We start from the raw sequence: 24204 nt of genomic DNA on the forward strand, positions 1-24204 counted from the left end.
TTATAGTTCTATTTTGCATTCTAATTTGTAAATATGTATTCAACATAAAAATGTCAAAATGCATTGAGGGCCCCCAACCCAAAATATAATTGGGAAGGTGATATTTAATTTCACCACGTGATCAGGTTACTGACATTGAGAGACTCTGAATACAGGCTACAGAAGAGCAGACAAAGCCATTGGCTAAGAAATGTTGTTGCTCTTTCTGTGTCTTTGGAACTGCCATAGTGACAGCTTCCTACTTAACTATTTGTTCTTGCTAACTAGGTGATAAGCTTAGCTGTTTCTCAGCTGTTGAAAGAGGGAAAGAGGGATGAATTATTAATCCCCTTAAATTTTAGTGCCTTGGAACAAAGCCATGATCACGTGCTCTAGTTAGATTTCTGCACTGGTTAGGCTCTTCTAGAAATAGAGCACTTTAACCAGCCACAATCTTAAATCCAACAACCTGAGCATGCAGTTCTAATATCTTTTGAAATAGGGTCTCATTGGGAGGGAGTGGGGAAAGAGGGAGAGGGAAGGGAAGTGATTGCCAAACACTGAAAACAAACAAAAAAATTAATTAAAAAAAAGAAGTGTCTTATCATACATAAAATGCCTGATCATCTTAGCTGAGGAGAATTAAACAAGTAGGGGGAAACAAAATCTTTTTCCTGAGTTTAGTGTAACATTTATAGAAGATCATGGGTTTAGAACTGGAAGGACCTTAGAGATTATCTAGTAAAACCTTTTAATTTTTATAAATGGAAAAACTGAGGCCCAGAGGGGTTAAAGAATTTGCCTGGGTCACACAAAGCAGTAGTAGAGCTGAGTTCTCCTCCCACTGCACTAATCTGCTGCCCCATTTAGAGATCTGAAATATGACAGGTGTTTTTTTAAAAATGGAATTTCGAGGCCACTAGGTGGCACAGTGAGTAAAGCACCAGCCATGGAGTCAGGAGGACCTGAGTTCAAATTAAACCTCCAACACTTGACACACGAGTTGTGTGACCTTGGGCAAGTCATTTAACCCCAATTGTCTTGCCTTCCCACTCCCAAAAATAAAAAATAAAGTAAAAAATGGAATTTCATTTAAAAATTAATATGGTGCTAGCGACATTGATGCTGATTGCTGAGACTAGAGGGTTAAGAAAGAAGAGAAGAAAAAGATCTATAAATGTTTGGTACCATTTGTGCCTAATTACCACACAGGCAATTGTAATTATTCCTTTCCTTAAATGAGTGAGATTACCTTGGTTTTGAATCTGATTTGATTATGACATTGAACTGTTCTGTACACTTCGCCCTTACAATGTGCTCCTGAGGACTGTCTTTTCTCAACTTTAAAAATCAGAGGGAACACTGGTTCCAGTGACACACAGCTTTTCTCAAACTTAATTGCCAGAGGTATAAATAGCACAAGGGGCACAGGAGGTTTAGCCCATGATGTCAGAAAAGTGAGGGTCAAGTAAAAAAATATTACCAAATTCTAACTGAAATAATAAATAATTAGAAAACAGAAGATATATGTCTTGGAGTCTTAAGGAAGAAAGGGAAGGGAATATCAAAGGAGGAAGAGACTGACTCATTTGGATAGACTATGAACTCTTTGAGGTCAGACATGGTTTAATTTTTGTCATCCTATCCCAGTACCTAGCTGTACCTGGAGGATGCTGCAAACCTGAAAGAGATATAGAAATGCCAGCTATTATTATTACATAGTAGAGGTTAAAGTCAGTACTTGTTGATTTTGATTAATTGAAAGGTTTGGAGACTTAGGCTGAACATTGGAAACCTACCAGGTCTTGAAATACTCTAGTGATGATGAGACATTTGTGCTGGTACCCCCAAGGGCATTCTAGATCTTGTCTTGTCCAGGAGAGGAGGGACTATTTGAAAGGAGAAAGACTAAGACTCATAACTTTTGACCTATTTCTCAAAGTAAATCACTGATAACAGGTCTATGCTTATTTTTATTGTGTAGTGAATATTAGAATATTAGGTCACTGGGTACCTGCAATAGGCAAAGATCCTGTAGTGAGGAAATGGGAGGGTTGAGTTCTTGAAGACCAGGATAAAAGACTGATATCAGAGTCTTTCCTTATTTTCAGCTGACTCAGAGTAGTAGAATATTAGAACTAAAAGAGAACTTAGTCCAATCATCTAATTTGACAGAAGAGGCAATGGAGGGTCAGAGAGGGAAATAACTAACTTACTAGAGTCACAGTCACAGAACTAGAACTTAAGTCTCCTAGACTCCTGGTACAATGCTCTTTTCATTAAATTAGGCTAATTTTGATGGAGAGTTTGGAGGTAGGTTTGAGGTAAGGGAGCAAAGGAGCACAGGAAGATGGAAAATGAAGTCTCAAAAAAGAGAAGCTGAGATACTAAACACAAAGTTAGACTTCACAGTTGCATAAGGATCAGTCTCATGTATTGACAGATAAAAGCTGTAAGTTAGCCATAACAGGCAGTGTAGAGTTATAGAGGGCCTGCCCAGACCCAGTAAAATCAAGGTTTATTCTGTAAAACTGAAACTATACACACAGTCTTAGAGCAATACCCTCACAATAGTGGACTCTGCTCCTTTTCCTATCTCATACCCTTGGTCAACCGGATCTTTACTGTCTTCCACCCTGGATTCCTTTGCCCTTTGCTCCATTGCCAACCATGACTTGTCAGCCCTCAGTGGAGTTACTCCTCCCTTCTATCCCCTTCACTCCCATTCAGATATTCCTGGAGCTGGAGGAATTCATGGACCTGTACCTACTAGTCCCACTACAAATTTATGTTATTTCATCTTCCCTGTGTCCTCATAAAGCAAGAAAAATATTCTTTTCTGATGGATTCGTTCTATCCCTGTCTTCACAGTGGCTGTTCCAAATCCTCATCCTCAGATTCCCCACTATATCTACTTTCCACCCCCACCCCCATCTCTAAGCCAGGGACCTTCACCAAAAAATTGAGACCATTTGCCATGGGGACCCTCTTCTTCCTTCTTCTCAAATAACTTGGATATTTTCATCCACTATTTCTTCCTTTATTCTAATTTGAGATTAAAAAAAAAAAGTAATCCTTCTAGCCAAGACAAAAGCTTCTACATGTGCCTTTAATCCTACATCCTCCTGGCTTCTCCAGCAAATACCCCCAGTAACATCCCCACTCTCTCAGTTTATATTGCTGTTTGTCTACTGGCTTCTCTCTGCTGCCTACACATATATTTCCTCTATCTCTTAAGAGAATAAAAGCTATTCTTGATCTGACTTTTTCTACTACATGTCATCCTATTTCTTACCTCCTTTCCATGGTTTAACTCCTGGCCCCTCAGCTGCTAAATGCCTTCCCTTTTCAAACTGCCTTTGTATACTCGATATATCTTGTATATACCTTAATATGGACATAGTATTAAAATGTACATTCCTTGAGAGTAGAAATTATTTTTTACCTTCCTTTGCATTCTCATCACCTAGCACAGTATCTGTACATAGTAGGCACTTAATAGATGCTTATTGACTGTGGACTTGTTGACACAGTACCCTGCCTCACAGGGCTGCTGTGGTTCTCCAGTGAAAGAATGTGTGCAAACTTGAAAGTGCTTCATCACTACATAAATGTTAGATATTATTATTAATAATAATAATTCGGGAAAACCCTCAAAACTCTACCTGATTTTGACAGGGAAAAATACCTCTGGTCTCACGTCCTTATGTCTCCTGACATTTTGTTTTTAGTTATTTGTGTATGTTTTATATCTTTCCAGGAGTATGTGAGCTCCTTGAGGGCAGGGTCTCTTCCTTCCTTCCTTCCTTCCTTCCTTCCTTCCTTCCTTCCTTCCTTCCTTCCTTCCTTCCTTCCTTCCTTCCTTCCTTCCTTCCCTTTTATTGTCTTTGTATCCCTTGCACTAAGACAATGCCTTACACTTTGTAGGTGCTAGTAAAGGTTCACTGTATTGAATTGAATTATAAAACATCTTTGTTCTGAGAAGATTCTTCATCACAGGATGGCTGTGCTAAGGGCTTCAAGGGGGGCTGTTTTCAGGATTTAAAGCAATGAAAAAATTCATGGACATTCTGCTCATTTCAGAGTTTTATAAAAGAACTAAGATCATGTTTCTTTTTTAATTTCAGAGTTTTCAGTGAATGTCAAAGAATCACACTATTCTGTGGCCAACCTTGTGCCTAATACCCAATATGAATTTTGGGTCACAGCTTCGAATAGCACTGGCGTCAGCCCACCAAGTGAGAGAGCGGTGTACGTGACAGGTAATGTGTCCCATTGATGTCCGGGGAGCCAGGCCACTGTATATTCATTCAGAGAGACACAGAATCTTGGCCAGTGCAGTTTTATGAACCATTCAGATGGATGGATTATGTGGTTTTGAGATAAATATTGGTATTCTCGTTTTGGACTCACCAGGTGTAATTACTATTATGATTGCCACACTAAGAAATAAAATTTCTAGAAAATAAAGGCAGGGCACAGTAGTGTGTTTGGAAGGCAGGGACGGAGGTAGGGGAGTGGTGGTATAGAGATGTGTGATATACATTGGTCCCCAAACAGCAAGGATCTTAGAGTGGTTTGAAAATGAAAGAAAATCAGGAATGAGAGAATAAGAGAATCTCAGTGAAAGAAGAGGTGCATATAGCAATAAAGAGGATTGAGGATGGGGTGGGAAAGGGCTGACTGTGCCCAGAGGGTCTCGCTTTTCACAGTCCCAGACTCATACCTGAGGAGCTATGATGTAATAGAAGGCCTTCTCACTCCTATCTAAATTGGACTCTGGACTTCAGTTTGTTCATGCTGGATGAGAATTATAGATTTAGAAGTAGAAGAAACCTAAGGGCTGTCAAATTTAAACACTTCATTGTACAGATGAGAAATGACCTGGTAATAAGGGGCAGAGTCAGGAGTTTGGACCCAGGTCCTCTCATCCCAAACCATTGCTCTTCTTACAGTATCACTCTGCCTTCCATGTGAAAGGAGGGATTCAATAACTCAGTTTTCAAGTCAACAGTGATTTATTAAGTACCTACTCTGCTCCAGGCAATCAATCCACAAAGCTTTATTGAGAACCTACTATGTGCTAGGTACTGGGGAGAGGAGTACAAAGAACAAGAAAAAATCCCTACATAAAACAGTTCCAGTCTTAATGGAACTTGTGATCTTTTTTGGTGAGGAAATAAGACATGCACAATACAGAATACAAATTCATTTCACTCAGTCAGGTCACTAGCAACTGGGGTGATCTGGGTGATGGCACTTGAGGGAATTGGACTAGAAAGTCTCTGAGGTCCTTTCCAACTTGGGGGTTCTGTTCTAGGTCCTTTCCTCCCTCAGGGAGCTCCCTAGGTCCCTTCCCTCCTCTTCCTTGCACTGCTTACTTCATGAGGTTATTGTAGAAATGGCTTCAGAGATTCTGCCCTTTGTAACCCTTTGTAACCTAGATAAAACAAGAGGTCATTGTTCTTGTTGTCAGCCCTACTCTATTCCTCTCCAAGGCACACATTCTCAGGAGAAACCCCACCAGACAACCTGTGTTCTCTTGTATTAATTTATTGGCTATACACTGAATTATGCTACTGAAGTCTAGAGCATGAGGTACTTAGCACCAACACAAAATGTCACCGTGACCCATCTAGGCTTGCTTCATGGCACTATGAGGCAACAAGTCATAACCTAATTATGCTTTTACACTTTTAACCACATAATTTCCCCCATTTGAAATAAATACAGGGTATTATTAAAGTCTTAAGGCAGTTTTAAATTATTAATACTTAAGACTTTGGGAATACCCTACCTATACTTTGGTTACAAGTTTAAGATGCCAAGGCAAATCTTTTGCTTCCCCTTAGTTCATTTCAAACTAGGGGAACAGTCATTAGCCTGAGAGTCAAGAGTCCCAAGTTCTAATTTTACTTCTGCCAATAACTAATTATATAACCTTGGGCAAGAACACTGGATTTGGAGTGAGAGAACTTGATTTTGAATCCCATGCTACCCCTTGCCACCTCTGTGACCCTAGGCAATTCACTTGACCCCTCTAGGTCTAATTATCTTCATCTGCAAAATGGTAATTGGACTGGATGACCTCCAAGGTCCCCTCTAAATTTATGATTATGTCCTCACTTTTTGGGGATTCCATTTTACTATCTATAAAATGAGGAGACTGGACTAGATGTTCTCTAAGGTTGCCTTCTATCACCTCCTCTCCATCACCTCTCCGCAGAAGACATTGCTCCATATTTGCTGAAAGAATAGGGGCCAAACATCACAAGCTCCACCTTTAACCTGGTTGTAGACTTCAGACCCACTCAGGACCATTCCCACTCTCCCTTCCTGTGCTGCAGCCTCAGAGGAAGAGGTAATGTCAACTGCTCTACTTGTGTCCTTGATCCTGTCCCCTGCTTCTACCCCAGAAGCCTATCCCTTCAATCATCTCTAATCATTGATCTCTCTTTATCCACTGGCTCCCTCTCTACTACCTCTATTCAACCAGATCTCTCCTGTTGTTAAAAACCTTCCTTTGACCCTGCCATCCTTAAACTACTGCCTTATGTGTTTCCTCCCTTTCAAAGCCTCATTGCTAGAATAAACCATTTAATCTGACACCTATCCTTTTCTCACTTTTTAACCCCTTGCATTCCTACTACTTCCTAATTCCACATCTGCTGTCATCAAAGATGCTCATAATCCCTTATTTGTGAAGCAATGGACTTTTCTCAGTATTTATCTTTCAGTCAGTCAATGTCTTAAGTGTCTCCTATGTTCCAGGCACTGTGCTGGGTATTGGGGATAGAAATACAAAGTGAGACAATTGACCTTCTTGTCCTCCCTGTAGCATTTGATCCAGGATTTCCAAGGTATTACTCTTTCCTTGTCCTCCTCCTATGTGTCCTACAGATTCTTCTCATTCTTCTTTGATGGACCACCATCCTTGTCCAACTTCCTGTGCATGTCTGCATTCCAGGGCATTATCCAGACCCCTCTTCTCTTCCTCTGATCCTTATCCCTGATTCCTATGTGAAGCTCTTATCAGCTTCCATGAAGTCAATGATCATTTCTATGTAGATGACTCCCTCATCTACATGTCAGGCCTTCATGTCTTTCCTGACCTCTGCACCTGCATCACCAGTTGCCTAAGAAACATGGACTCATGAACATCCCATAGCCAACTCAAACTTGATGTGTCCAAAACAGAACTTATTATCTTTCTCCCTTTAAACGACACTTTGCTCTAACTTTCCAGTCACTACTGAGGATACTGCCATAATTATTCATTCAAGTTTGTAACCTTGGAAACATATTTAACTCTTCATACTCACTCCATCCTGCTTGACCTCTTCCCCCGCGCCCCCCCCCCCCCATCCAACTAACTGTCAGGTCTTATGGTTCCTGGGGTAGCTAGATGGTGCAGTGGTTAGAATGCCAGGCCTAAAGTCAGGAAGACTCACCCTTCCAAGTCAAAATCTTACCTCAAATACTTACTAGCTGTATGACCCTGGGCACGTCATTCAACCCTGTTTGCCTTAGCTCCTCACCTGTAAAATGAGCTGGAGAAGAGAATGGCAAACCAGTTCAGTGTCTTTACCAAAAAAAACCCAAGTAAGGTCACAGTCAGACACAACTGAAATGACCGAAAACAACAACAGGACTCCTACCTCCTCAACATCTCTTGAATCTATTCCCTTCTCTCCATCATAGCTGCCAGCCTAGTTCAGTCCCTCATTACTTCCTGCTTAGACTACTCCCATAGCTTCCTAATTGGTCTTCTTTTCTTGTGTCTCCCCTCTCCAGTTCATCATCCACAAAACTGGTATTTCTATTTTTTTGTTGTTTTACTTTTTGGAGGGTGGAAGGCAAGGCAGTTGGGGTTAAGTGACTTGCCCAAGGTCACACAGCTAGGAAGTGTCAAGTTCTGAGGTCATATTTGAACTCAGGTTCTTCTGACTCCAGGGAACAGTGCCACCTAGCTGCCCCCACACTGGTACTTCTAAAGCACAGGTTTGGCCAGTCATGCCCATGATCAAGAAGGTTCAGTTGCTTGTAATATAAAATACTAGATCTTCTGTCAATCATCTGAAAGGCTTCATAATCTGGCTCTAATTTACCTCCTCAAAAATATTACTCCCCCTCATACGCTAATGGATTCCAGCAAAAATGACCTCCTAGCGGATCCCATTATACAACATTCCATCTGCCTCTGTGATCGACCGTTTCTCACGCTTGAAACTCTGCCCTTCATTACCTCCATCTCTTGGATACTTAATTCTATTTAGGACTCAGCTCTGGTGCCCCATTGTTTCCCCACCACCACCTGAAATCACTTTTATTTACTTAGCCGTATACACATCATATCCCTCAAGTAGAATGTAGGATATTTTAAAGCAGGAAGTGTTTTGTTCTTGTCTTTCCCAGGGTCTGTCTCAGGAATCTAGTCTACCACTTTTCACATAATAGGCATCTAAATGTTTGTTGAATTGGATTGAATTCCAGCCCTGGCATTTGGTGTCTCTTAAATAAACAAAACCAAAACAATTTGCCCAATACTCCCTCCTTTGATTCAATATTTGTTCTTTGGTCATGGAAAGGTTAGAAGCCTTCTTAACTCCTCTCTCATCTTCTCTCCAGGAGTTTGCAGCTTAAAGTCCATATAATATTGATTCTGAAAGCATAGAACTTAGAGGCAAGAGGTCTGGGTTCAAATTATAACCCTAGTAATTATTAGCTCTGTGACCATGGACAAGCCACATAACCTCTCTGTTCCTCAGTTTCCTCATCTGTAAAAGAGATAATATTTGTATTGCCTACATGAGATAATGTGAAGCAAGCATTCCATAAATCTTATGGCCTGTTACTGGGATGAACTGTTTTTGTTATTAGATCATTTGACTGAAGTATGAAAGGGACTTTGACCCTACAGTCCCCATTTTACAGATGAGGAGATTGAAGCCTAGAGAGGGAAATGAATTTGCCCAAAGTCACACAGTAGAGTGAAAGCAGGATTCACACCTAGACGGTCTGACTCCAAATCTGTCACTCTTTCCATTATTTTATATAGTTTCTTAAGGAATTTTCCTTGTATTCTTTTAATTATAAAATATTTGGGGGGAAAGAATGGGTTGGGGATGGTTGCATATGCTTATTTGTAGCCAAATATTAGTTCAGAAGCATATGAATCATAAGATCATGGATTTAGAGATAGAACCAACCCCTTCATTTTACAGATATAAAGGGGTGGTATAGAAAAATGAAGTGTGACTTGCCAAGGGTCACACAGAGAGTTAAGTGTCTGAGGTGGGATTGGTACCCAGGTCATCCTGACTCCAAGTTCAATGCCTTGTCCACTGTATACCACATTGCCTCTCAAATGATTTCCCTTCTTTCTTTTCCCCTGTATCTTAGCTCCTTCACCTCCCATTATCAAAAGCAAAGAGATCTTAAGCTGTGAGCATGCTGCCTTGGTGCGCTGGGAATCTGGAAACATGAATCCTGTGGACTCATACACTATTGAACTGTCTAAAGTAGACAATGAAGAACCGGGGAATATTGTTACAGAGTGAGTCAATACAGGTCAATGTTATAGCTCAAGAATGCTTGATTATCACTTTTGTATCACACGGGACAATGCTCCCCAGTCACATTGCATATGAAACACAAGTTGCCTGAAGAAAGAAAACTGGATTTTGAGACAAACAATATCTTTAATTTGACCTTGCTTAGTTGTAGCAAAAACTGAAAGTTTAAATCCCTCCCAGGATACAAAGATGTAGGGGAAGTCAGAAAGGACAAGGACTCAAAGGCTTTTTTTTTTCATATATTCACCTTAAATATAAATCTCATATACACATTCATCTTTTTAAAAGACTCCAATCTTTTCAAATAATTTGGAATTTTCCTTAATTTCATTGGAAGATGGAGCAATGATGTCTTTGGGGAGATGTAGTAGAGGGTTAGTAATGGAGTAGATAAGAATTATGTGAAGCAAGTGGTATTTTTCTTCTTCTTTGCTGTCTGTGAAGGTAGTTCAATTCCAGGCACGGTTTATAGATGTGTAGGCACAGATCAGAATAGACTTGGACTATCCCCATCCAAAAATTTCTACCCATGTGACTGGTTCACACTCTCTTTAGAGCAGACCTCCTTGCTAATATTTTATTTTATTCTTGCTATTTGCAGAGTATAGGGTTACTTAATTAGCCCTAAAGATTCAGCTAAAAATTAATTGCAATAATCTTATTAAAGTGATAGGACAGAAGATTAATTTACAATAATCATTAGAATTTACTAAAAAACTCACCAGAAAATAGAAAACACATATATATATCTATATATCCATATATATATATACATGTATATATATCCAAATTAACCATAAAATATATAAAGTATCCAGGAGCCTGTCTACCAAGATACATTCAGGTCTTGTTTTAATACAAGTTCAATACACTTTAAACAGGAAAAAAAAGAAGACAACTAGAAGAAATACCAGTTGTTCATAATTGGGTCATGCCAATATAATAAAAAATCACAACACTTCCTAAATTGATTTATATACTTAGTCTCATAACAATAAAACTTACAAAGAGTTATTTTAAGAACTAAACAAAATAATAACAAAATTGGGGAAATCATGAAAAAAGTAAGACTAAAGGGAATCTAGCATGAAGTAATAAAGGATGAAATGAGCAAAACCAAGAGAATGTTCTATACAGTAACAGCAATATTGTTCAAAGAATAACCATGAATGAATAAATTATTCTGAATAACTTATTATAAATACTCAGATCAACTAAAAAGGACTTATGAAGGAAGGTGCTATCCACTTCTAGAGAAAGAACTGATAAATAGAGTACACACACACACACACACACACCATATATATATATATATATATATATATATATATATACATATATATACACACACATATACATATACATATATGTCAAAGAATGGCCTTCTCTGGTGGTGGGTGGGGAAGGAGGGAGACAGTTTAGAACTTAAAATGTAACAAAATTTTTTTTTTACAAAGAATAGAGTCTGGAAGTACCAGATTTCAAACTCTTATTACAAAATTATAATCATTGAGATTATTTGGTACAAGTTTTTAAAAAAAACAAAAATTGATAAATACATAAAATTGATTTTAAAAATTGATCAAATAGGTAAACTCCAGAAATAGTTGAACAAAAAGTGGGCGCCACAGAGAACACTTAGAATTCAGATTGGGCTTCAGGTTCCCTGAACATGGAACCAAGCCAGTGATAACAGGGAAACATTGAACTGGGAAAGACCTTGGGCTGCATCTTTTCTTCAAAGGGTTCTCTGATCTAGAGTTTCCGTCTTAGATATGACCTAGAAATTGAATGAGTTCCACTGAGTGAAGAAGTCAGTGGATAAACATTTATAAAGTGCCTACTAAGTACTATGCTAAGCACTAAGTCAAATTAGCTTTCCTTTTAGACTAACAATGGTAAAAACAAACAGAAATCTCAGAAATCCAGAAAACTGGATTGGTGCAAAACGTGATTCCCTAAGGGGTTTATTCTCATTGTCAATCATGAATGATATTAACTGACTATATAATGTTTTAAAATTTGCAACATGCTTTGCACCCATTATCTCATTTAATAATCATGATGATAATGATAACATGCTAGTATTGATATAGTGCCTTAAGATGTGCAAAGTGCTCTAGAAATGTCATCTCAATTAACAACTCTGTAAGTGAAGTAGCTACTACTCACAGGTGTTATCCCCATTTTAGCGATGAGAAGAATGAATCTCAGAGATGTTAAGTGACGTGCCCACAAACCTGTGATGTCTTATTGCCTGGCCATCAATAGTAGCAAACATTGGAGTGCTCAATGTGAAATGTTTATCAGGTACTTTACTGCTATCACATATCATTATGTTTTGTTTCATCACTTTATTTTGTTTTTAGGTCCATAGTAGGAATTCCTACCTGTGAATCTCTAATTCAGCTGCAACCTGGAGAAAACTACCTGGTCTACGTAAGGGCCATCAATGTGGGGGGCCCTAGTGAAAGAAGTGAGCCTGCTACTATCCACACTACAGGTATTGTTTAAATTCATATTTTGCTATTAGGAGGAAAGCTTTTGGATATTGTGGTTAGAAGCAATCTATCCATTCCTAACATCTTTAAGAGCTGAGATGCATAAGTCTTTCATTCTGCTCTCTGTTGTCCCTCTCACTGTTTTCATTCAGCAGTGTTCTTGAACTATTCACCCATATAGTGGGTTAGTCATAGGAGGATGATTTCAGAAAGTTGGTCCCCTTCCCCTCCCTCTGTTGCTAACCTCATGTAAAAGCAAGCACTCTGACAACAGGAGAGCCAGCTATCACAGGTTCTTTGATCTGCTTTTCTGAAAGGAAAGGCAACTTTTGAGAGTCTAACAGTCACTTTAATCAAGCACATATATCATCCACTTAGTTTAGGGGGGAAAAAGTCAGCACCCTGAACTTCAGAGAAAATAGAGATATCAGATCAACAGACAGTGCTTCCAGCTGACTGACAGTAAGCAATACATACATCACAAATCAACAGACAGATAACTGACTGACCATACATACATAGTTACTGGAGAAAGCACCAGCATCTGGGTTTTCAAAGTCTGGGGGCTCCTTAGCAGCTGCCCGGAGTCTCATCTGGCCAAACAAACACTTACAATCAGTAAGCCTCAAAATAAAACCTCACTTCGGAGTACTTGTACATTTTTTAGAGCCAGAGGGCATCACAACCCTGGAGAACCCAGGCCACATTAGAAAACTAACAAAAGGTGTGGACCTTCCTACAAATCTTCCCTAATCAAACTTCCCTTAATGGGTAGGGAAGATCTTCTCTTTAAGAAGCAAGATTATATTAACAACAAGCAAAAATGCATTATCCATACACCTCAGAAGGAACATTGCATAGTAAAAAGACCTGGGAATCAGGAGATCTAAATGCTAGCCTCAGCTCTGTCACTGACTAGTCATGTGATCATAGATGTGTCTATGGGGCATGCTGGGCATGCCCTGGGAAACTCAAATGTCCCAGTGCCACAGTGAAGTTGTTGGGGATCAGGAGCCAGTAGAGGTGGGGATAGCTTTCTTGGTATCTGCAGCTCTCAGTTGCTACAACCACTATTGTCACTGTTCCTGCTTCCATCCACTTCCCCTCCACTTCTTTCAAGCTCTGGTTTGTGAAAAATAAAGTGCATCTAGTGGCTCTGGAGCTCAGGACAACCCTCATGACAATCTTCCAGATTTTTCCATGATGCCTCACCCACTGTGATGGTACTTTTTGGCAAAGCTTGATTCTGATTTCTTCAATTCACCTATGCTCCCAAGGAACTCCATGCGCCACTCTATGTGCCCAGGAACTCCAACTGGGTCAGAAAAAATCAACTAATTCTTTATTCCTCTGGTCACCTTGTTTTCCCTGACCTTGGGGCTCTAGTTGGTATGGGAAAGATAGGTAAAAATTAAATTTTAAATTTTAAAAGGATTTACCAGTCCTTGAGCTCTACCCCTGGCTCTTCTTAGCAAAGCAGGGAGCAGAGTTTAATTGGAAAGATATCTTTTTTTATACAAAGAAGATGAGGCTAAAAAAAGGTTGTTCTGGATTTAAGACTGAGGGCAAGGGTATGATTTAAAATGAACCCTTTGAAAAGTTTATATTTTAAAAGTAAAACTTAGTGATTAATTAAAAAATAAAATTATTATTTTAGTTTCTTTAATTTGATGAATAAAAGTGAACAGTTAATATTCACCTTTAAAAACAAAATTCCCTATGTGTCCTCCTTAATGAAATGTGCTGAACATGTGAGCTAGGACAACTTACTTTTCTAAGCCTCGGTTCCCTCATTTGTCAAGGAGGGGCTCCACAAGATTATCTCTCAGGTTCCTTCTGACTCTAACATTCTATGACTTTATGATTCTAAGTTTACAATGTTAATTTCCATATTAAAATAGACAAACCAGAGGAATCCTCACTATTAAGTTGTTCTTTCATATAAATCAGATGGATTAGAGTTTCATCATTCTCTTGCTGCATCATTCACTTATCTATTTAGCCTCTGTGTAAGAAAGTAAACACTCCTATGGAACTCATTGTATTTCTTTGCAGCATTCCTTGGAGGAGTGACCTCTCACTTTGCCAAAGAAAACAAGCAGCTTCTGGAGATATGAATTAACTTTCAGTAGGAGAATATTTGTATAACATTCATTTACATAACATTCAACAAATCTTTATTGAGCAACATTATGTGCAAGATCATGATAAATGCTGATGATACAAAGGTAGATACGATACATTCAGTAGCAACACAGATTATTAGCTCAGTAAGAACAGAAATGGCCTCTACGTGATCTTAGGTCTCCCTTTGCCTCCAGGATCTTGCACGTACTTGGCCAGTGTAACAAAGCTGATAGAGTGCTGCCCTTAGAGTTAAGAAATATTGGGTCTGAATCCCACCTTTGGTGCTTATTGGCTGTATATCCCCAGACAAATCATGGAATGGTTTCAAGCCTCAGTTTCATCATCTGTAAAATGGGGATAATAATAGCATTAGGTAACAACCTCAGAGTTGTTGTGATGATCAGATGTATGTAGACTGTCTTGAAAACTCTAAGTAGGTTAAACAAACCCAACCTCTTCAATATCTACCATATGCAAAGCATGGTAGTGAGTGCACAAAGATGCCTGTGGAAGCAGTGGGTTATAGCAACCACAGATGTGGTATCAGCTTGAAAGTTTCAGTTTCTCAACAACAACAAAAATTACCAACAATAAAAAGCCAAGAAAGAACAAAAAAGTTTCCTGGAAGTACATTTACTACTAACTAAGCTGTCCCAAAATACACGTGGAAAACAGTTTCTGATTTTATCTGCATAATACCCCTATAAAGTAGTTAAGGAAAAGCTGTTATCCATATTCTGCATTTGAGAAAATGAATGCCAAGGAGATGAAATTGTATCTCACATTATGACAAGTTAACAATGGAGTAGGGGGTTGGATGTGTCTCCTCTCCAGATGTCCTACTTGAGATACTGCAGCATATTAAACATAAAAGAATTATATTAAATCACGAGCCAACAAAACCCCAAAGCTTTGCACTCAATGTTTTCTGGAAGAGAACAGAGAGAATAAAGGACCGTGGATTTGGAGCTGGGAGTCAACCACAGCCCTCATTTAACAGATAAAGACAGAGGTTCAAAGAGAGTAAATGATTTGCCAAAAGTCATCTGGGCTGTAAGTAGGAGGGGCAGATTCAAACTCAGGTGCCCCGACTCAAATCCCACCTCTTTTCACCACATCAAAGAGCAAATGATCCAACCCCTCTAGTTTTTCATTCGGAAGACTTGGTTTCTGTGGGCAATTGGCAGAACTTCTCTTTGACCTGGTTCTTTTATCTGCATAATATTTGTACTTCTGACCTCAGAGAGGTGAAGTGAGAATCATATAATAGATGTCAAAATCAGTGATGGTTCCAGGTGATTGAAATGTATTCCCTTCCGCTTTGCTAAGAAACAGCCAACCAGGAGTGGAAAGTTACACGAACTGACGATTGCAATCACTGCATACTTGGATGGTTTTGCTTGGCTCATTTTTTTTAAGTGAAGGCCTTACATCAGGCTTGTTTACTGAGAAACGAATGTAGGTGCAAATAAAAATGTCAATAAAAAAGAAAACATTAAATTCTAGGTAAATTTTCATATATCTGTTCCCATATCAAAGCCAGAGACCCTTAGTCTTTATTGTTTATACACAGAGGGGAAAATCAATCATGAGTCATACACAAGCAGAAAGCAATTTGATTAAAGATGATTTTTGGAGAAGGAAATATAGAATGTTCAACTCATTTGCTTTCAAAATCAGGAACAAAAAATATTAAATTGTATTAGATTAATACAATAAAAATATTTCATTTCCATGTTGTGTCCAGTTAAGGGAGAGAGGCAGAGAAGTTTGGAGAAGGGGAAGAAGTTAAGGGAGAAGAAGAAAAAGGAAGAGACGGAAGGGAAAAGGAAACAGAGATAGAGGGTGGAGAAAGAAAGAGGAACATCAGAGAATAAAGACTGGAGAAAGAAACATGGGAACAGAAGTGAAAAAGAGGGAGGAGAGACAGAAGAGGAAAAGAACCATGGAGGAGAGTGATGGGACAGATTCAGACAGAAGGAAACAGATTCAGCAGTTCTGAGATGAGGTGTCGTTCATATCAGGGTTACCTTGGGCTGACAACGTCAGATTGTGTTTTTGTTTCAACTGCTCTACCTTCAAGTGCAGATGAACTTTTCAGGAGTCAGTTCCTACCCACGACTATTCACTGATTCTTGGTTCTTTTCATTAATCCTTCCTTGAAAGAGACTGGCCGTGGAATTAGAATTCCTTCAGCTGTGGCTCTGGGTGGCTAGAGAAATGTGTGTGTGTGTGTGAGTGCACATATACACAATACATACATATATACATATATATAGTGCATATATATGTGACTGTACACATATATATGCATCATACACACATATAGACACATATATCTACATACCACATATATACAAATAATCATAATATATATACATGTATATAATCATAAACACACATATAGATACATATATATCTACATACTACATATCTTCTATACACACACATACATATACTGTCTGAGCAGATTTATTCTAGAGCAAAGTATCCTATATAGATATATGTATGTCTGTATCCTATGTTCATATATACATATATCCTAGATCAGGGGTGGGGAACCTGTGGCCTCCAAGTCACATGTAGCCCTCTAGGTCCTCAAGTGTGGCTCTTTTGATTGAATCCATTTGTTCCGTGAAGTGACCTTGAAGTCGCAGGTTCCTCACCCCAGTGACCTAGATACATATGTATGTACATAGGCTACTCTGCTCTAGAATGAATCTGCCCAGACAGCCATCATCTCCCTTCCCACATTGTCTTTTTGAGATCTTAGCCATTATTTATCTATCCTGTCCTCAAGTTTTAGAAGGTAGGCTTTGGAGATGGGCTCCCTGTACCTTCTGTTATCATCCTTCCTCACCCTCTCCTATAAAACAGTCTATTACTCTCTGTACCTTTCACATCTGGCTCTTTACAGTTTTCTTTTTCAAGTGTTAAATAAAAAAAAACTTTTCTATTATTCAAGTTATTTCAGCATTCATTTATCGGACACCTGCTTTGTCCAGGGAAGGGCTGGTGCTTCAGGGGCTGTGAAGGATAAGATGGAGTCCACTACCCTTACAGAGGGAGCTCACAGTGTAGAAGGGGAGATAAAGACATGTACACAAATGAGTAAAGAGAACAATGCACTTAGCTCCAGTTCCAGCTCTGTCTATTCTCTCTGTTGCTTAGGACAAATCACTTGTCCTCTCTGGGCCTCATCTGTAAGACAAAAAACAACTCAAAATGAAGGAGTCTGTATAGACAGCCTCTAAGGTCCCTTCCAATTCCAAAACACTTGCTTGAGCTATTCAGGTGACAGAGTTCAGGACTTGAAATTAGGAGGCCTGGGGTGAAACAAGTCTCTTGATTATGCTGGCCCTTATCTGTAAAATGGGGTCTGGGACCTGTACAGGGAAAAATGGATTGAACATTCTCCCAGGTGTCTTCCAGTGCTAACATTTATGAGTTTGTGATTCCAGATTCATTATAATGACTGTGTAATTAAATTTAGAACCTCTCAGGGCTACTTGTGGAAAAATATACAAGGCATGATAATAGCTGTTCTGGATATGGAGTCAGAGAATGGGGAGTTGAATCTCAACTCATCTACTTTCTCTCCATGTGACACTGGACAAGTGGCTTCCTCTCTCTAGACTCCAGATTCCTCATCTGTAAAACAAAAGGATTGTGTTATAAGACCTCTACAGATCCTTCCAACTCTAAACGTTTGATTCTTGGACTTTGCATCAATGCTCTGTTAGCTAAAATTTTACTCTTCCCTTCCTTAGGTACCTACTTCCACCTTAACAAGGACACCAGCCATCCTTTGCTGTCCATTTCAGAAGATGGGTTTACAATTGTGCGTGGTAAAGGAGAAAACCCAGCAAGTGAGCCCCGTGATAGTGACATCAGGTTTACTAGGTACTTAATATGTAGTAATCTCAAATTCTCACAGGGAAGTATCATGTAGCAGAGGGAATGTTGGTCTGGGATGGAATTAGGAAAGACTTGTGCTTAAATCTGAGATCTGAGTTTTACTAGCTCTAGGCTCGAACCTGAGCAAATCTCTTTATTTTCCTGATGTTCAGTTTTCTGTAAAACCAGCATAACAACTTCCACGATCGACCTTACAGGGTTAATAAAAGAGAAGTGCTTTGGAGATCTTGAACTGTTATAGATATATAAGCTGGCATGGCTTAGTCCACTTCTCTTATTTCACTGTCTCTCTTCGAGATCTTAAGTCAATAGTTTCCCTATACACAATATAAATAACTTTTCATCTTTAAATTGCTTAATTCCTGAGCCATTCTCAGAGAACATAAAGTCCTGAAATATTACCCCAAAGGGATCCCATGCTACACTGGGACAGCTCTAATTGTGAGGAAGTGGAGATAAAATCTGCCTGTGGAATTTCCACCCATTCATTACTCCTAATTCTACCCTTTTGGGTCAAGAATAAATGTAATCCCTCTTCTAAACTTAGAGTGATCAAAAAGATACATGAGAAGGTCCTTCCTCATTTTCCTTTAGGAACATTCAGTTTTGACTGTTTCGTGGTGATAATTCCTCCCATTTGCATTGTTTGTGGTGACTATGCATACTGTTTTCCTGGTTCTGTTTGCTTCATTTTGCTTCAGTGCATAGAAGTTTTCCATGGGGTAGGTACTGCTTCACTTTTGAATTCTCTTGAGCAGCATATCTGGGACATGGCGGGCAATTAATAAATGCCTGCTGATTGAGTGATGGGTACAACAGGATTATGTGATCCCTTTGTGGGTACAGATGGCCAGAGATAACCACAACCCAGCACACTCATAGTGGATAAAGCACAAAGCTGGGCACAAGACCACCATGGACTACAAACAAATCGCTTATTCTCAATTGTCCTCAGTCTCTTGCAATGGGAAACTCCTAAGTGGTCATCACTCTTTACATCTATATACTAAGAGAAATAACCTCAGGCTTATGGAAGTGTTGAGAGGCCTAATTAGATAATGCCTGTAAAGTGAGTGGGGCACCTCAGGGAAAGATTTTCATAATACAATGAGGCGCTCCTTAATGATGGGTGAATCAGGGCACAGTGAACCTTTCCTGTATCTTTATGGACACAAACAACCCAGGCCTGATGAAATGACCCAGAAAAATGGAAGAGAAGAAAAGAATGGTACCCAAATGTGCCTCATTTCATTAAAACGATCAGGGAAGGGACTAATGAGAGGTCAGTCTTCCTAATGGTCCTTTCAGTGGGTCCTGACTTGTATCTGCAGGTGCTAAGAGGAGGATCTACTTTGAAGCTGAGATCTAGATGAACTCTTCTTGCAAGCCAGGTGGGCTGTCAGGCTGAAAATACATACAGAGCCTAAATAACTGCTTCACTACATCAAAGTCAACCACTGCACATAAGTTTTTTTTAATGTAACTTTAATCAACCATACATTTAGGCCTCAAGTCATTCAGCTCTAAGCCCTAGATCAAAATGGCATGAATAATTAAGCTACTACAATAATAATAGCTCATAGTCATATAGTGTTTTGAAGTGTACATGATTTCATTTGGTCCTTACCATAACTAACCCTCTGAGATTGGTGCTATTATTATCCCCATTTTATAATCAATCAACCAGCATCTCTTTAAGCACCTGTGCCAAGCACTGTACTAAGCACTGGGGATATGACAACAAAGTGTGAAAAGCCCCAGATCTCAGGGAACCTGCATTCTATCAGGGGAGACGGCATGTCTTATGTAGAATAAATACAAAATAAAATCAACATAGTTACAATAATTCGGGAGGGAGGATACGAGCAGTTGGAGATGGGGGAGAGGGTCAGGAAAGGTTCCAGGTAGAAGTTGACACTTGAACTGAGTCTTAAAGGGAGTGAAGGATTTTGAGGAATCTCAATCTTACACATGAGGAAACTGAGACTCAGAGAAGTTTTGTGACTTATCTAATAAAGCGTCTAAGAATGGATTCAAAACCAGAACTTCCTGACTTGGAATCCGCCAATCTGTCTCCTATACTGCAAGAAAGCTTTGTTGTCATTGTTGAGCTATGTCTCTCATTCTGTGACCCCGTGGACCACAGCAGTCTACGGAGTTTTCTTGGCAAAGATGCTAGAGTGGTTTCTTCTCCAGCAGATCCAGTGGATCCTTCTGTCAGACAATCAGAGGTTAAGTGACTTGCCCAGGGTCACACGGGTTGGAAGTGACTGAGGCTGGATTTGAATTCAAGTCTTCCTGACTCCAGGTCCAGGGCTCTGTCCACTGAGTCACCAGCTGCTTTGGGAAAGCCTTGGTCATATTGCTTATATTTCACACACGCATTTTCTTAAATTTACAAAGATGTACTACCAAGCACATCGACAGTTCTTCATGACCTGGCCCTTAACATTTTACTCACCTCTTAGCACTCTGTGATGCAGACATATTGACCTTCCTCATGCGAGACACTCCACTTTCTCTCTCCATGTCTTTCTTTTTACTGGCTCTTATCTTTCATGCTTGGAATGCTGTCTCTCCTGATCTCTGCCTTTTAGAATTCCTGACCGATTCAGCTCTTCCGGAGGTTTTTCCTGATCCCTTTCTCTAAAGCTATCTTCCATCTACTTTGGATGTATATCTTATGTGTACACGAATACACTGTCTGCTCGTTATAGTAAGCTCCTTGAGGGTACAGAATGGTTTTCCTTTTTTTTTTGTCTCCCTACTCCTTAGCACAGTGACTCGTACATAGTAATGAATGCTTATTGATTCATGTGGACAACTTAATTCAAAAAGCACTTAGAGCTTCCTATGAACAAGGCATTAAGGTACCCACTGGAAATACCAGGGCATAATGAAAAACAGCCCTTGTCCTCAAAAAGTTTATATTCTATTAGAGGGCAAGAAGAGAGGGTGGTTCTTTGATTTCATTGGTAAAGGGAACTCTCAGGTTCTCAACATAAATATCCCCCTGCTTACAGGACATCTTCAAGTGGACGTCCCATAGGCGTTTCCAACTCAGTGTGTCTAAAACAGAAGTTAACATTCTCTTCTACCTTTCCTTCCCTCTCCCCCCAAAAATCCTCATTCTAAACTTTCTTATTACTGTTGAGAGTATCCCCACCTTCCCAGTCACCCAGGCTAAGGCTGACAAGTGGCTTGTTCATAATAAGCATTTAATGAACGCTTTCTGAATTATCAGGTGAGGAAACTCCCTCTATCAGTGCAAGTTCTTAGTGCTATCTAGCTTCCTGAGAAGTAAAGTGATTTGCCCAGGGTCACACAGCCAGTATGTGTCAGAAGCAGGGTTTTAGCCTAGGTCTTCCTGACTCTGAGACCAGCTCTCCATTCACTTCACCATACTACCTACATCATTTAAGCATATAGATAAATTTGAGATAATCTGAGTGGGGATAGGGCAATAATAATGGGAAAGGATCATGAAAGACTTCCTGTAGGAGGTGGCATCTGGGTTAAACCGTGATCAAAGCCAAGAATTCTGGGGAATGGAGGTGTGGACTACATTTCAGACCCCAGGGAGAGACGCCCTAAACAAAGACATGGCAACTGGAAAAAGAATGTAAAATTCAGGAAAAAGCATTTAGGCTAGAGTATATGAAAGGGAGTAATCAGAATGGAGATGTGGGCTGAATGAAACCAATCAGTGAAGGGCTTTTTCATACTACGCTGAGAAATAACTTAAGCTTCACGATCCCCCAAATGCTGGTCTTTTAATTATACACTAATTCCCCTTCCATGAAAAGGACTATGGACGGGGTGAGAAGATTCTTTTAGAGGAGAGTCTCAATCAGAAAATACTGCCTGAGTTCTCTGCAAATGGCTGGGATTCTTTCCTTCTTATCTTCATGCCCATAGATACTGTCCTTTCTTGTTCCGGGTCCTGTAGTCTCAAGTCTGTCCTCACTTTTCAGTGTGAGGTCGGGTTGCCATAAGTCACTTTGGGAGCTTAGATGGAGGTGGAGGGAACAATGAAAGAAATCAAGGGTCTGGTGCCATTGTTCCTTATACTAAGTGAACAATCAACCAATTAGCATCTTTGTGATTTGCCCAAGGTCACAGAGCTATTTCTAAGTGGCTGAGACAGAATTTGAACTCAGATCTTCCTGACTCCAAGCCTAGCTGCACTGCATCACCTAACTACCTCTTGGTATTTCTGTACTGGGCCTTGAAGAATGACTAGGATTTGGAAACATAAAGAACACTTGAGGTGGGGGATGGGAGGGGCAGGGAAGGGAGCAAAGGTAGTGAGAAAATTATGCAGCATCTTTTTGAGAGAGACACTGGCTTAAGATGATATTGGGAAGTAGAAGAGATCAAATTGGAAGGGTAAGTAGGGTCCAGATTAGAGAAGGTCTTCAGTGCCAGGATATCAAGTTTAGATTTTTACTCTGTAGGCAAAGGGGAAACAATGAACATTTCTGAGCAGATGACTGATATGAGTGGCATTTTGTTTTAAAGTTTTATTGGTATTCAAAGTAATTTCAAGATATACTCCTCCACCTACCCCTTGAGTGGGATTTTATAAAGATTAAACTGACAGCAATGTGCAGGATGGATGGAAAGGGGATAGATGAGTCATGGAGACCAGTGAATATAGTGGGATATTACTGTGCCTTGAGAAATAATAAAAGGGACAGTTTGGAGACACTTGGGAAGACACGTATAAAATCATGCACAGTAAAGTGAGCAGAACTATGAGAACAAGTTATACAATAATAACACTGGAAAGACAAGTGACTTGGAAAGACCTAAGAATCCTGACAAATGTAGTGCCCAGCCATGATTCCAGAGGACTGGTAAGGAAGCATGCTACCTACCTTTTGGCCAAGAGGCGATGGGCTTAAAATGCAAGAAACATACATTTTTGTACATAGCCAGTGAAGGAATTTTTTTCTGTTCACTTGACCCTGCATATTTGTTGGAAAGGTTTTTCCTTTTTAAAATTTGGGGAGTGAGGGACACAAGAGACCAATCAATCAATCAATTGTGTCTAGTACATGCCAGGCACTGTTGAAAGTAGTGGTAGTACAAAATGAGGCAAAAGACAGTTCTTGCCCTCAAAGAACTTAGTCTAATGGGAAAATAATTTAAGGGGGAAGAGACGATAAATGCTTATTACTTTAAAAAAAGGTTAAAAATAAGGAGATCATCATAATAATCTAAATGTGAAATGGCAAGAGATCTTACCAAGGAAGAATCAAACAAACATCATAACTGAACATGTGTAGAAGGGCGCAAGAAGTGGAAAGAGACAATGGAGAAGGAGGAATGACTGGGTGAATGGCAGAAAAAATGGCATCCTAGACAAATAGAGGAAAGTCAATAAAGGGAGCTGTTTTGAGAAGTTCAGGGGGAAGGTGACAGTTTTTCCAGGTCCTTGGGAATCCTGTTCAACTATCCTCCTAACCACAAGTGCTGACTCCTCTTGTGCAGTGTTTGGAGGACTGTGAAAGGAGTGAACTTGCCAAGGTGTATGAGGTATATGTTTTTGAAGGCAGTGGAGATCATTGCCTCACAAAGTTTAGCCTGAATAATCAGAAAGTGAGATTTCTGAGAGTGGGTGGAGAGGCCCAATGACTCTAGCTGAATTAGGAACTTTGACAGCTTCTAAATTAGATCTTGGATGGTGTAGGAGGCTTCTGGACAGCCAGTGCAGCAGAAATACTGGCAATGATATGCTTTGATGGATGCTTAATTTCCAGTGAATACCCTCTTCTGCCAAGTCCCCTATCTTTATGGGACAAGACACAAGTCTAATGCTTTGTATATTCAAAGAACCTAAGGCCATTTCTGAAGATTTGCATTGGTATCGGACTGCCCGGATCATCTATGCTGCCAAGCACCAGCAATGACTTTTGAGTCTTTTCTTATAACTAAGTGCTCTTTCCTGACACTCCTACCCATTTCACTCTTGCTATCCTGTGGCTTTTCCCTATGATTGCCTTGAAAAATTGCAACCTTGATAATGAGGTCTGCCTGCACAGCTGTGAGCGAGGTACTCTGTGTTCCGTTCCCTCCCCTCCACACTGCTGGGCTCTCCA

The 24204-nt window shown here is 39.7% G+C and overlaps 1 protein-coding gene across 1 annotated transcript in view; it reads left to right on the forward strand.

Moving 5' to 3' along the window:
- The window catches only part of FSD2 (fibronectin type III and SPRY domain containing 2), a 67131-nt gene that overhangs the window by 36927 nt on the left and 6000 nt on the right, over positions 1 to 24204 (forward strand). Inside the window, exons 8-11 of the mRNA XM_072619720.1 lie at positions 4107 to 4241; positions 9382 to 9535; positions 11924 to 12057; positions 17953 to 18085. Of these exons, the coding sequence (XP_072475821.1) occupies positions 4107 to 4241; positions 9382 to 9535; positions 11924 to 12057; positions 17953 to 18085 (556 nt within the window). The remainder of the gene's footprint in view (positions 1 to 4106; positions 4242 to 9381; positions 9536 to 11923; positions 12058 to 17952; positions 18086 to 24204) is intronic.

Source organism: Notamacropus eugenii, chromosome 1 (assembly GCF_028372415.1).
Source record: "Notamacropus eugenii isolate mMacEug1 chromosome 1, mMacEug1.pri_v2, whole genome shotgun sequence".
Taxonomy (NCBI): Eukaryota; Metazoa; Chordata; class Mammalia; order Diprotodontia; family Macropodidae; genus Notamacropus; species Notamacropus eugenii.